Below are 15,823 nucleotides of genomic sequence, written 5' to 3'. Positions count from 1 at the left end.
TAGAGTCTTGAATGGCACAAATGCTGTACCTCCATTTAAGTTCCAACAGAGAGAGGCATATTTAAAAATGTTTATTTAAACAAAAAGCCTTTAAGATTTTTCTATCCAGCATAACACCATGTAAATTTCTTAAGCTTCAAATAATATCACAAAATTAGAAAAAGTTGTCTTTTTTACTGCTAATAGGTATCAACCTAACACAATCCTCACATCCAAGTGTTGCATTTGTACTACAAGTGATAATACAGAGTTCCATACTTTAAAAATAAATGTTTTAAAATGATACAATGGAAAGATAAGAACATGAATAAATCCATTCCTTCTTGATAGTGATTGAACAAATCCAAGTAAGTGGATTCTAACCATTTCATGCCATGATGTAAGCCCAACTCAAACCTTAGCGCCAGAATGATTGTATTTGGTGGCAAACTTAGAATAGATTCTGAAAGTTCTGAAAGAAAGTTTTCAATGAGATCCTAAGATGCTCTATGGTCACATGACCTCAGAACCATACAAAACTGATGGCAGCATTTTGCATTTGAAAGCCAAAATATGATGTAACATTGGCACACCTCCAAATTCTGAACGGAACCTGAAAGTTCCACCACACAATGCCACCTCAAATTGCTGTCAATAGTAAATATTCTGACTAATAGAGGGAGCTACTGAAAATTAAGCCAAGAAATTTATAAACATCCACTCTTTCTTGATGTTTTCATTCATGAGATACAAGGAATATTTTGAATATTTCTTCTCAAACCCCAGTGCCTTAGTTTTAGCACTATTCACTATTAATTGGCTTCTAGTACAAAATCCATGTAACATAAACAGTTTCTTTTGAATGCCTTTGGGGCTATCGTTCATTATGATCAAGTTGTTATCTTAAAGAAGGGATGGCACATCATGGCCCCTATTTTGAAGAAAAAGAGTCCATTCATTATAGCTTGAATGCTAAGCTACCAATGAAAGACCAACTAAGTCTGGCCTTAAAACACAGCCCTACCTAAGACCATTTTTGACCAAGATAAATCATGAGTTTAATCACCCTTGACCTGGGCCATGTTTGAAGAATTGAGTGTTTGGCAGATTGAGGGTAGGCCTGATGAATTGTTAAGATAGATCAAGTGACCTTCTGGAAGAAATTAATCAATCAGCTCAAAGCTGTGTGTAAATCATCAAAGCAACAACTTAAATTCCAAACATGCTTAGTTGATTCCCACACTATCGCATATAGGAGGAAACAGTGATCAGTGGTTGAGTGACTCTCCCTGAATTCCTTTTGTTCTGGTAGGATTACATTATTACCGGTAATCCAGGTATTTATATATTGTAAAATAATCTTTGATTATACTTTGACAACAACTTCTAACAGTCACTTACAGGCTTATAAGCCTGTAGTTTACAAGGGGATTGCATCACCTTTTTTAAATATGCGTTAAATGTAATATTTTTGTTTCTTTTTCATAACTAAAAGTCTGCATTGCTATTAGACCTCTTTTATCTTCAAATTAACTGCTTTGTCTTGTTGCCTTTTGTGCCATTCTGCATTTTTCAGAGCTTACTTTTAAAGAATTGGCAAAATGTATCATTCCATTTATCTTGTTTTAAAGGGGTTTGGGGCTGTTTTCCAGAAACTTGCAGGTCTGATGTGGGACAAGTAAGCATGTCACTATCTATTTATCATACCATTATACCAGAGGAGTTTATTCTCAGTTAAAGAAAAATTCAGTGGTTTGAGAATTAGATCTTGCATCTGCGACAACTGTAGAATATGACGTCATCTATTCTAGTTGTTAGCTGATGAGAATAGTGTACTGAGATGAAAAGACACAATTTATAGGCGGTGAAAAAACTAAATATGAGTTCAAATGAAGAGCCCAATGGCCAATCCCTTCTTTATTATTTTAAAGCTGTTAAATTGAAAATAATTGGGAGCAGGAAAACAGATATAATCATTTGGGCAAATTTGCAATTCAAATCTTAATCTCTGTCCAGCTGGCTTATTTTAGGGAAACCATTCTCACAGATGTCATCGTATTACACATCTGTGAGGCACGTTCTGAACTAGAGCCAGATGGAAAATGAGAAGATGGCATAATATTTACTTCTAATTAATCTTTCATTGTATGATCCACCATTGATGGTTCTAGTCAAAGAATAAAGTTGCTGGTAATAATGATCAGTGAAAAGGGAAATTTGGTATAAATGTAGATAATATCATTTTCAAAAGATTTTTAACAATTATGAACAGAATGTAAATCTGAAGTATTGCAATACACATTTATCAATATTATTTGTAAGTCCTTTTAGTAATGATAACAAAATATGCTGGAAGGTATCCTCAAACACTCAGTAGGGATAATTTCAAATATCTTGTTAATATTAGTTGGTTATAGAAATAACAGACCCTACAAAGGATACCCCCCTTTCTTACTAATAAAATATCACACTTTTGTGAGCTATCACACAGTAACTAACTTTTGAGAATGTGCGCAAAGATTGTATATTTTAAACAATGAGTCTTGGACTTAGGCGATCCTAGTTGCAAGGGCATCAAATATGTGGTGAGTCTACAAACATTTCCTAGTTGCAACCCCTATGCCAGAGTCCTTGCAATTGTAGCTCCATTTGCCACCAGGATGGATACTTGCACACTTCATGTCATTAATACAATGAGCCCACCATACAAGTTGATCCATGGGCAAAGGCTGTGGGAGACTTTTTAATGTCCTACCCTCTGGCACATGAAGGCACAAACAATATAAGTGTATCATAAAACTCTTTCAACTTGATGTTTTATGGACAAACATGTTTGTTATACGCTATGATTTAAGAAAGATACTCCATCAAAGTGTACATCCATAAAGCATGAGCAATTGAAACACGTAAATCTGAGACACATCTACAGAAGTTGAGTAGTAAATGGCAATGTCCTTCTACTGTTTGTCCTGAGGAGGCACAGAAGATATTGATAAAGGACCGTAATGCATAAATACTTTGAGAAGGTTTAGGATTTTTTATTGAAAAAGCCTTGATACATCAACTAATGTTTAAGAAAAATAAATATTGTTGCACTTGTTAAACAACCCCTTTTCAGACTCGAACTGCAATATGTAAGATTGAACTTGTTAGTGAAGACTAGAAGGACTGTTTTACTAACTCTACCTTAGAATAATGATGAAATATTCAGTATTTTATGGTGATGATTTTAATTTTATGCTTATCCTTTCTAAAGTAAGCACATCTAAATATACATGTTATTGGGATATCAGGCATTTGTGGAGGAACATTTACTGTAATGAAATTAACCATTTTGTGAAAAAAACAATGACAATTCTAAAAGGAGATAAATGACTAAGAGAGGACTTCTTCTTCCAAAAGGGTACTTAAAATGACCCCACTCTGGGAACAATTAACTTTGTGCCTTTGGTTCGTTGTGCCCAGTTGCTGAGGGGGTACCTTGTGCCCCACTAGTCATCGCTATCTTGAAAATCTGGCATGTATCAGACCCTCCTGGCTCTAGTTTGTACACTACTAAAATTGACAAATGATTCTAGATTTTGGTGCCATCCTGGAAAGATTAAAGGTGCTAGTATCCTCATATAACTAAAGCTATAAATGAAACTAAAGCTAGAATCTGTGACTACATTTTTAAGTTGTGAAGAAGGAGAGTGCCAAGGTTGAACTCCTTGGATTGCATAACTCAAGTGCCAATAATTAAACAAGAAATTGAGCTGACCCTGTCCCACCCTCGCATCCTACAATCAGAACATCCATTTCCTCATGTTTTAACTTGGCATCTGGGCGGCCCTAGAAAAAAAACAGTTATGTATATCAAAAATACCTTCAATTAGAACATAGTCTGTGCTTAAACTAATTAGTGTACTGCTTCTGATAAAATATCATATTACAAAGGATGGATTGTTTTCAAACTCCTAAGTCTTCCTTTTCTGAATCCAGTAGAAATTGTCTTAAGATAGCTAAGGCGCGAAATTGTCTTAAGATAGCTAAGGCGACATTCAGTCCTCACCAGGTGTGTTCAACAGATCATAGCTTCAACTGTGTTTGAATTGGTTTGTAACTGCAATGTTCATCTGTGAGTCAGAATTAAGTTGTCCTTGTGATAAATTTCATTTTCATTTAACTGGTTTAAAATGCTTGCTGGTAATTATGTTCCTTAATTTCAGTGTTGATCAAATTCTTGGAAAAGGTCAAATCACAACAGATAAGAAAATCCGAGATAAAAACACTGTGGACAATGATGCATCTGATGACATCAGTATGTTAGGTCGTGTTGTCAAGGTGGAGAAACAGGTATAGTTCACAGATAATGTGTGTGTTGCTGATAAAAATTACAATTTGCAAATATGTAATTAATCACTTTTTTAAAAATGTCAGACAACTGATCTCTTAGCATGTAGTTATGGAAGGATTATTATCCCTTTCAACCACTAGTTCTGCACATTGTTATTATTCTTCCAAAACCAGATAGAGATAAATAGACCACAGTCTTCTAATTTTGATCACTGAAGATTAGAAAAAAAAAGGAAGTCTATGGACACAAATGACAGGTCCAGATTCCTAGCATCATGATCTTTGGTCATGTGTGCCCGTAAATGGAAATATGACCAAATAAAGTCTCCAAGTACGGTGGCTTTATACAGTGATACATTTATGGTGAACGTAGGTGCTCCCCTGGGCAGGACCGTAGTGAACACTGGGAATGTAATGAACACTCACAATGTTGCAACCTTATGGCTATTTGAGCCACAACTCCCCCTCAATGTTTTTCACACCCAATTTGCAAACTGTCACTACAAATTTTCCATTAATTGCTATAAGCTCTCATCATTGCATGTCAAGTATATTTCACCCAGAGATTACAGCTTCTGCAAGAAGGCAAAGTTTCCAGGCAAATACCAGGGTAAAACATGCATCAACCAGCACTGTATGTCCAATTTCTGCCTGTTATTCGCCAACATCTCATAGTACCAATTATTCCCTCCCAGTGGAATCATAGTAACTGCTGTGGGGGGAGAGAACGGGTGGTATATCGGGCCGATTCAAGAATCTACCCTATATTTGCCAGACGCAGACAGAGTTTTGATTACATTGCACTAGTGTGTGTTTTCTAATATATTAATGCTTCAATTTTTGTCAGAACCTTGCTTCTGGAAGGCTATGTGAACTATATTGATGTCCTAAATGGGGTCTATGTTTTTCATCAGCTACCAGATGTTGTGGGTTAATCACAAATTAAAAGCAGTCAGTTAGCACATGAGCCTGATTTTGTTTATCGCAAATTAGGCAACTTCTTATCTCAGCATGATAATTTTGTGAATAAATAAGCATAACAGCTTAAATGTTTCCCGCTTTTTCTATTTAGAATTGCCAGCAGTACATGCAGTTAGGTGCAGTGTTTTGTTAGCTAAAGAATTGAAAGAGCCACTGAAAATAGCCCACACCACAAAGAGTACATACATTTGAAACAGCATTCTAAACTATAAAATGAATCATGTCACTAAAAGTTTAAACCGAACTCAATACTGGCTCAAACATAAAAGAACTATAGGCCCAAGTCACAAAAGATATGTGTTCATCTATACACCTTACTCTAACACACAAAACTGACATAGTTCAACAAAGATGAATGAGAGTGTGGACTTTGAATTGTGAGTGGCTACAGATCAGTCCTGTCTCTGTAGTTAGAGTTGGTTGAGGAGGTGATATTGGATTGCAGGGTTGAATGCTTTCATCAAATTCTCAGATTGGGATCCATCTATTGTACAAAAGAAGCTGTACCACTGGTGTCTCTCTAAAGATGAGAAAATACTTTTCTACGACGTCAGATTTTAATAAAGGTGAATGACTAGTAGTTAGTGATTTCAATGGCACTTTTGATTCTAACTTAGATCGCTTTGCAATTCTGCAATATCTCCAGGAGACCCTGATTTCACTGATCAAAAGTATGAAGGACCTCAATGTAATGGATATATGAAGGGCACAACATATAAGAGGGAGAGATTATACTTTATTCCTAAACTCTATAAATACCAGACAATCTGTTTTCATCTCAATAAAGCCATACCTCCGATCATATATGATATAAAATAGATATTAGAGTGCTATTCTGTCATTCTCCAGTAACTTTAACAATCACCCTACTGTCTTACATCCTTAGGCCCGACGACCGTTGGTAGGTTAATGAAATAGCATTCTGAGAGTTTCCTTTAGAAACACACTGATTTATTTTGAGAAAAAAAGCAGAGCAGCAGGTGACCTGTGTTATAATTTGGGATGACACTTAATTAGTAATCAGAGATGAACACATTTCATAAACCTCCACTTTTGCTGAATTGTCAGGGCAAAAACATAGAACTCAAAATCCGAATGCAATCTCTGAGTTTTCTGTTGTTGCGTTTGCAGCGTCTGGAACACATCTACTTGAAAAGTGTCTGAGTTAATTGATGAATTCCAGACAGCAAAGCTTGTAAACCAAGAGAGTCATTCACTAATCATTGTTTCTGAGATATTGTTTCTGCATGTCCTGCACTAACCTGGAAACATTCTGAATTAAATATATGCCCTTTAGACTCTGCAAACACGGAAACAAGAGCTCAGATGGGTGCTGATCTATCACAGCTATTCATGAAACACCTCTGGTATCCAAATCCCTATTCATGAGTGCTAAGTAACATTTTGAGCCGAAATAGTATATCAGACTAGTCAACTTCCATACACAGTAGAAAAAACATCTACACCCTTTTTCATTCAAAATCCGTGAATATGTTACTGTCTTTGATTTTTTTAAATATTTTAAACACATTTTATATACTTGTACATACTTGATGGATTATTATGTTTATGGATATTATGTGTCAGCGACTTACATGTGAGAAAGTATTAGCATGACTAAGTAAAATAAAAAATTAAAATTAAAACACCACGGCTGAAATTTATGAAAAGTAGTCTGGCAATTTAGCACAATTTCACATGCAACCTTACTTATATGAATCCATATTTAATTTTTCCCTTTCTACTATTACATTATGACGTTAACAAACATTCACAGAAGTTAAACTTGGATTTTTGTGCATTAGCAGACTATAAAAATACTTTCATGTTACTGTTTTAGATTGTTTCGCCTTCACAAAGTTGTGTTATTTGCCCCACAAAATAATTATGTGATCACTTTCCAACTTAGTAAATATATTCACATGAGAATGCAGTTTAAATATTGTCTCTATATTATAATATTATACGCTCTTATTCTTATTTCCACAGGTCCAATCCATTGAGTCAAAACTGGACAGTCTACTAGATATCTACCAGCAGGTCCTAAGGAAAGGGTCTGCTTCAGCACTTACATTGGCTTCATTTCAGATGCCACTTTTTGAATGTGAACAGACTTCAGACTATCAAAGTCCTGTTGACAGCAAGGATTTGTCTAGTTCTGCACAAAATAGTGGATGTATATCCCGATCAGCTAGTGCCAATATCCCTCGTGGACTACAGTTTATACTGACACCAAATGAATTTAATGCTCAAGCTTACTATGCCTTCAATCCAGCTATGCATAGTCAAGCAACACAGGTGCCAGTGAATCAAAGTGATGAACCTTTAATAGCCAATAGCATATCAAACCAAATAAACCAGGTGTCCAAACCAACAACACCCACAACATTACAAATACCACCTTTGCCATCTTTAAAGCATATTACTAGGCCAGAGCCTATTCATATAATTCCTGCATCCATGCAGGAGGATGTTTATGATGTCACCGCCTGCCTTGTTGCCTCTAAGGACAATGGACAGATTGCGCAACCTAAACTGACCAAGGGTTTTTCAAGGAGAAAAAGTCTTGATGCACAAGGGGGAATGCTGTCTTCAGTCCCTTTAGCCCCACGCAAAGAATTTGGAAAGTCATTATCTGCTGCAACCCTAATACAGTCAACAGAAGAACTGAACCCACAGCTTTCCCCTAGCAACTCCAGCTGTTCAAGAGTAAGCGAAGAGGTTTACCCTGGATGGAGAGAGTCAACATTATTCATAGCAGACGAAGAGGTAGAGCTAGAGACTGAGACTTTCGAAGCCACTTCTCAGACAACAATGGAAACAGCACTCTCTTCTGACTCTCTTAGGACTGGAATTGCAAGATCATCTCAAAGCATTTGCAAGACAGAGGATGGTACAGATGCACTTAGCCTGCCTCATGTTAAACTTAAATAACATTTGGGTTTTATTTATTGGCTTAGTAATTATTTTACTCATACATATCATTGCATGAATTTGTTTGGAAAGCCCTTTTAATGCGATAACTTTGCAAGAATCAGGAAGAAACTGAAAGGCAGTTGTATGAGCCCATATCTTCTAGTTGCATGGAAATGCATGTTTAAGTGAAGGCTACAAATTAAAATCTATATATATACTGACCCATTCAAGTAGTAAAATATAGTAGATTGAAATACTAGTCTACAAAGCTAACGCTGCAGGGTGTATGAAACCGCAGAGACGATTATTTTAGAAAAACAGAAGTTTCAAGATGCAACCATTACAAAGCACTTTGCTTATGGGTTCACTAAAAAATGTAGGTCCTGAATTAGGCAATAGTTTATGTTTACAAAAATATCATCAACAGCTGCTACCGCGGTACCAAGAAAAGGAATAGAATGGAATTATAATGACTGCTAGTTGGAAGGTACAAACACGTTAACTCATTCTTAATCGATTATTTTCATACTAACAGAATTAGAACGCTAATTTCTGTATATTTTTTGTGATTCAGTGTTGGGGCAAATATTTTGCACACCGCGTTCAGGTTGTTCTTTTTGATAAGAACATTATTTTGCTATGAATTGTACGAATTCCGAAGATTTGTTATACATGAGGAAATATCACTGCAGTCTTAACCTTGGCTAAATGCTGTACACGGTATTGTGAAGGACTTGAATTTCTTTTACAGAAGTATTCTTGAATGTTAATGGACAGCCTTGTTATGTGAAGTACTTACTGTAGAGTGTGTTTTTTACTGCACCCACTCGGAGACAAAGCTGGATGCACAGCTGTGATCCATACCTTATGCCTGATGAACAAAATTCAGTTGGTACATTTCGAAAGTTGTCTTGAAGCACAATTAGCTGATCACTGTTTCGCTACAGGATTTACCTGCTTCCAGGTTTTCTCGTGCTCTGCAACATCGCTGACTATCAAAACTTGATTGCTGATAAAGGTTTTGCAAGGATCGATAGGCTTTTTCACCTTTTGAGATCGATTTAAATATTAAGTTATTTAAATGTCTGCATTTGTCTAGCCAGATTACCTATATATTTAAAAACAAGGTCTTGTACGATATATTCAAACTCTATAAAGTTTTTAGAATTATCTTTTATCTAATGTTTTATGTGCCTTTTTTATTTTACGTTAACTCTGTCATAATTGTTGAAACATGAGTGTGAATTTAGGGCCAAGAAAATGGTTCGGAAAGAGGACAGGAAAGCATTCTAAAATTAATGTATCAATTCCGGCACTTCCCTTTTCCATTGAATAACAAAGGGGTATCGAATATGAATTCCTTTTGCCAATAATTTATCACACAGAACTTGGTATATTTGCCTTAAATTACATGCGTTACAGCTTGAATTCTCTCAGTTTAATTTAATTTATTTCAAGCAATCTTGTGCACATAACTGAACAGTTCCATAAATCATGTATGAAAATGTAAATGTTTTTTTTCTTGAATTACAAATAAATCAGGAATACCTTATAATTTTTTAGTTACTCTTGAAACTTCTGGTATGTTTTATTCTTTTAACCTGTTTCATATGGTTCCTAAAAATATAGCTGGACTTAGTACTAGACCAACACAAACTTCACAATAGAGTGACTTAGTTCACATATATCATTATTAAGTGTTGGCATATCTCAGCTAGCTCACCGTACCACATCCAACCACTAAACTCACCAGGGTAATGATGATGTTGGCAACCTTGAAAATGACACTCTGATTCCCAAGGAATACCTGGAAACAGACCTAACCCTTTCGTTAGTCTCTCTTGCACGCCCAAGGTAAACACAAGAAAGATAGGAAAAGCATTTCCAAAACTTTTATTTAAATGATCGTATTCTTGTACAAAAAGCATGTGTTGCAATTATTAGAAAGATGAGACACACTACAATAATCATCGTTGTTAGAATGGTAAACAATATAAACAATTCAACCATGGCTAATGCTTGGGTACTCCTGTCTGTATCTATTACTGTACTAAGGAGAGCATAGCAGGCATAACCTCTGCCAGATCAGTTGGAATAGACTCATCCCCATACCTTGGTGTTAGGTTTCAGGAAGCCAGTACAGGTTAAGCTCCTTAGCAGGATGGCAGTCAGAGTCAGCAGGGCTGCATCTCAGTCGCAGCTCGTAGAGGTTCTGTGATAATCCCAGCATAGAACTGCTTCTCTCATTGAGCAATAGCACAGAAGCTGTTTATATAATTAAGTAGTGTACTTATCACACTGTTGCAAAGGCGCAGAGCAGCTCATTCATTTCATCTAGCTAGAATGAAGTGTCTCCTAACAAGCACAGCGAGAATGAAAAACTGTGGTATTGTGTCCCGAAATGTACTACCCTGGAACTATCTTTACAGACTACAGGGCATCAGTATTTATCAGAAATGCACATACAACACATTCACAAGTGTGGAAAAGGTTACCACGGAAAGGAAATGTCAACTTTAAGGAGTTGAATCTAAAATGGAGACTACATGAAAGCCACACCCTACCTGCATTCCACTTCGTATTGCTGATTAAGAAATTAGAACAGGCATTTCCTCATTTCCCCTCATTTTAGGAAAGCTGTAAACTCTAGGGCCAACAGAGTTATTTCATGGCTTAAGAGGGCCGGATCATGCCACATTTTCATGATAACAATATTGAATGACTAAAAAGTGCCATGTAGATTCTTCATATTTAAATTTCTATATGGATTGCTTGAAGAATTGTGAAGGATCAGCACTCCTATCGACACCCGGTAAATATCATAACATTGCAAAATTAGAATGTAACCACATTAATAAAGTTAAGAATTTTAACTGATTTTGACACAAATATATATGGAGTTCCATTAGAAGGACTTAGTGCACAATTTAGGAAGGTGATGCAAGAAAATGTGTCTTCCTTTGACCAAGAATAATCCAATCCAAACTCACTTGGTAGTTTAGGTTGCATACATGTTCTTTATTTTACTGCAAAAAACTATCATTCATTGACAACTGTGCAAAATGCTTCAGCTTGACAGCTAATGCTATCCCATTGGGACACATGAGGCCTGATTTAGACCCTGGTGGTCAGTACTCTTTTCTGCCAGGGCAGCAGAGTAATGTGCACCGCTGACCTGGCAGTTTACAGACCACCATATTTATAGATTTCCACCTGCTTGTCTAAAATTACTATGACTTCAGAGGAGTCACTGACACAGTGTCTGCTGAAAGTGCTGAAGTTTTGCATTTAGGGTACAATGTTAAATGACGTTTTTGTTTGAGTCTCACACCAAGGGCCGTATTTATACTCCGTTTGCGCCGAATTTGCCTCGTTTTTTTCGACGCAAATTCGACGCTAAACTAACGCCAACTAACGCCATATTTATACTATGGCGTTAGAGGCGTCTAGCGCCAAAGTTCCCGGAATGTGCGTCATTTTTTAGCGTGAACCCCTTCCTTGCGTTAATGATATGCAAGGGAGGCGTTCCCGTCTAAAAAATGACTCCCAGGCCTTTACGTGGTATTTATACTCCCGGGCAAAAGAGACGCCCGGGAGTGGGCGTGGCCAAAAACGGCGCATTTGCGCCGCTTTTTAACGCCTGGGTCAGGGATGGCGTTAAGGGACAAGTGGGCTCAAAATGAGCCCAGAGTGCCCTCCCCTGCCCCCAGGGACCCCCCCTGCCACCCTTGCCCACCCCAGGAGGACACCCAAGGACGGAGGGACCCATCCCATGGACATTAAGGTAAGTTCAGGTAAGTATTTTTTTTTTTTTTTTGTGGCATAGGGGGGCCTGATTTGTGCCCCCCTACATGCCACTATGCCCAATGACCATGCCCAGGGGACAGAAGTCCCCTGGGCATGGCCATTGGGCAAGGGGGCATGACTCCTATCTTTACAATGATAGGAGTCATGTTGATGGGGGATGGGCGTCGAAAAAATATGGCGCAAATCGGGTTTAGACGATTTTTTAGCGTCAACCCGACTTGCACCATTTTAAGACGCCCTAGCGCCATTTTCCCCCTACGCCGGCGCTGCCTGGTCTACGTGGTTTTTTGCCACGCACACCAGGCAGCGCCGGTCTGCTTGCGCCGGCTAACGCCATTCCATAAATACGGTGCCCGCATGGCGCTTCGGAATGGCGTTAGACGGCGCTAAAATTTTTGACGCTAAACTGCGTTAGCGCAGTTTAGCGTCAAAAAGTATAAATATGGGCCCAAGAGTTTGGTTTTGAAAAAAAAAACTCAAATGTAACTGATACTCTGGAAGTTTTTTCCTACCATGCAGGAATCATTTATGTGTACACCAGAATATCTGCTCTAAATAGGGCTGACAGTCTGAGATACATAGACCGAAGACCTGATGTCCATGAAACTGCCCAAAAGATTGTCGGTCTAGGATTTTTGCAGGCAGACAGAGAAGGCTGTGACAGAAGAAATATGACAGTTCGCCCAAATCTAAATAAAGCCAGGCAAATCAGTAAATTAGCGACAGGGTACTTTATGAGAATTGTGGTGGAGTACCCTTTTGGCCAAACAAGGCAATAGTCCTTTTGACCCACTAAAATACAGCAATTACAATTATATTGTTATAAATTAAGATGATTTACTGTAGTCAGGGTCACTGGGACTATGCAATTGTGGCGCTGCAGTGTTTTTAGCATGATTAAGGATTTGCCATTTAATCCATCACCTGCTACATAATCTGCAGATGTTAACAAAAAAATTGTAGCTCAAACAGTTAAAAAGTTACTAAAACACCGGACGTGGCCACTCCAGCTACCAAGATGGCCGCTCGGCGCTGATGCTCCAGAGCCACTTGCTCTTCACAGTCATTCCACAGAGCCATTTGACCTCCTCCGCATGCCTATGGGGTATCAGAGATTGAGGAAAATCTTGCCTGACAACCCATCCTGCTGACGACCCGTCGTGGGTGAGCCTGCGAAATGGGGGCTATATAGCCCTGCTGGCCTGCTCGCTGTCTGGCCTAGCCCTGACCCCCCATCCCTCTTTCGGTGCTTACACCGTGGCAGGGGCTGCCGCAATGCAGGACGATATCTCTGTACCCTGGGCCTGGAACTCAGCACCTATGTAACTGCCCGCCCTCGTCTGCCTACCATCTGGCCTGCCTCTTTCACCTGCTGATGCTTCTTGGTGGCTCTCACGGCATGGGGCCTGCCCATACCTACCCGCATGCGGAGGCTGACTTCTATGTTGCTCTGGGCACTGCCTGGGGAACCACTTGATCGGGTGCACCAATTTGGCAGCTGCTCCTGGCCCACCCCGAATAGCCCGCTGCTTGCACTGGAAGGCTTTGCAACCCCTGTCCCTACTCAGCTCACTGCTGCCAATCAATAGGAGCGGATGGTCACCCCCTTTTCCACTACTGCCTCCAGCCAGTTCAAACGCTGCATTACCCATCCCATAGTCTTCCCTGGGCAGAACTGTTGGGGCCCTATAACTGTCCATCTTCACTTAGACACAGAGTCTCTCGCAGGCACACCTTCAAGGCATATCATTATACTTGGGTGCACATTCATGTGTAGGAGGCTAGGTGCTACCTGCTTCCTCACTACACACTTTGGACTGGGCCTGGAGTCAAGCGGCATACTGTCCCTAACCCCACTACGACACAGGCTTGTAGAGACTCATGTCTGCAGGGCGCATCTGTCCCCCGACAATCTCCCGGGCTCATATCCATTCTCTGCCATGGGACGAGGGGATCCTAAACAGAAAAAACTCTCGTTTGACCAAGGCGAGACTCTAGGCCACTGGCAGCCATTATCAAACATAGAAGAGGGCCAGTTCTGAGAAGAAATAATCGTGCCCCTCAATGGCACTGTTAGAAATTGGCTCTCTAGTTGGCAGTCAGTTTACACCCTGACCAAATAGGGACCCTCACTCTAGTCAGGGTAAGGGAGTCACACACATAAGCTAAACCTGCTCATCCCCTTGGTAGCTTGGCTGAAGTAGTCAGGATTATCTCAGAGGAAATGTGTAAAGTAGTTGTACACACACAGAGTAACTCAGTGAAACCACCACAAAAGTACTGAGCACCAGTTTAGAAAAATAGCTAATCTTTATCTGAGTAAAACAAGACCAAAACAACAAAACTCCAATATACCCAAGTAGAGATATCACTTTTTAAAGATTTAAAAGAGTCTTAATCCTAAAAAATTAGTGGTTGTATCCTTATAAAATACGGTACCTTTGATGTGTCAAAAACAAAGATGATACGGGCCGCAAAAGAGGCGATGGGTCAGAAAAGTAAGCGATGCGTCAATTATTTGTATGCTGGATGAGCAACGTGTGGATTCTTTTCCCGCCCGGCTGGCGATGCGTGGCTTCTTTTCCCACCAGACTAGCAATGCGTTGATTCCTGGTTGCGGAGCAACGTCATTGAAGAACAATGATGCCCAGGGATAATGCGTGGACAATCCAGACACATGGCAATGATGGATCTGCCTTGAAGCAGGCAATGCATCAGTCATGAGAAAGGCACTGTGTTGATTTTTCAGCCGGAGTGCAGGTGCTGCGTAAATGTTTCTGCTGCAATGACCTTGGTGTGTGGATTTTCACTCAGGCTACCAGCTTCCACTTCTAAGTGCTCAGGGACTGAATTTGACACGACTTAGCAAGTTAGGACTCTCAGCAGAAGAGCCCAGGTGCTGGCAGATGAAGTCTGTGATGTCCCTGAGACTTCACAACAGGAGGCAAGCTCATTTCAAGCCTTGGAGCACCTTGGAAAGCAGGATGTAAAAAGCAAAGTCCAGTCATTTTACTCCCAGGACAGAAGTAGCAAGCAGCAGGCCAGCACAGCAGATCAACAGGCATATTGTCACTTTCTCCTACAGCTTCCAGCCCTTCTTCCTGACAGAAGGTCCTCAGTCCAGAAGTGTTCTAAAGTTGTGGGGTCAGCAGTCCAATACTTATACTCATTTCTGCCTTTGAAGTAGACAAACTTCAAAGGAAAGGTTAGGAAAGTGCCACTGTTGGCATGGTTACCCCCCACTTTTTTCCTAGTGTTGATCCCAACTTTCATTGAAAGTGTGCTAACCAGGCCCCAACACCAGTGTTCTTTCCCAAAAACTCTACTTTTGTTTCCACAATTGTCACACGCCTGGCACAAAGTTAAGTCCCTCACCAAGCACATGTACACTGCCTTGCAGCTTGTGTGTACCGGGGCAGAGAAAAAGGCAAATTCGTAATGGCACCCCTCTCATGCCTATGGCATTGGTAAGTCACCCCTTTAGCAGGCCTTACAGCCGTAAGGCAGGGTGCACTATACCACAGGTGACGGCAGAGCTGCATGAGCAGTATGCCCCTGCAGTATCTAAGCCCATTCTTAGACATTTTAGGTGCAGTGTGGCCATATTGAGTATATGGTCTGGGAGTTTGTCATTACGAACTCCACGGCTCCATAATGGCTTCACTGAATACTGGGATGTTTGATATTACATTTCTCAGCACAATAAATCCACACTGATGCCAGCATGGGATTTATTGAAAAATGCACACAGAGGGCATCTTAGAGATGCTCCCTGTATGTTAGCCAAACTGCTAATGTAAGACTG

At 39.6% G+C, this 15,823-nt stretch overlaps 1 protein-coding gene across 2 annotated transcripts in view; it reads left to right on the top strand.

Moving 5' to 3' along the window:
- KCNQ5 (potassium voltage-gated channel subfamily Q member 5) overlaps window positions 1–9,766 on the top strand; it is a 1,862,282-nt gene extending 1,852,516 nt beyond the window's left edge. For both annotated transcript variants that reach the window (XM_069235692.1, XM_069235693.1), the window contains exons 12-13: window positions 4,188–4,314; window positions 7,285–9,766. In XM_069235692.1, the coding sequence (XP_069091793.1) occupies window positions 4,188–4,314; window positions 7,285–8,229 (1,072 nt within the window). In that variant the 3' untranslated portion in view covers window positions 8,230–9,766. The remainder of the gene's footprint in view (window positions 1–4,187; window positions 4,315–7,284) is intronic.
- The last annotated feature ends 6,057 nt before the right edge of the window (window positions 9,767–15,823 follow it).

This window comes from Pleurodeles waltl, chromosome 5 (genome assembly GCF_031143425.1).
Source record: "Pleurodeles waltl isolate 20211129_DDA chromosome 5, aPleWal1.hap1.20221129, whole genome shotgun sequence".
Classification (NCBI taxonomy): Eukaryota; Metazoa; Chordata; class Amphibia; order Caudata; family Salamandridae; genus Pleurodeles; species Pleurodeles waltl.
This window is presented reverse-complemented; position numbering and strand designations above follow the sequence as displayed.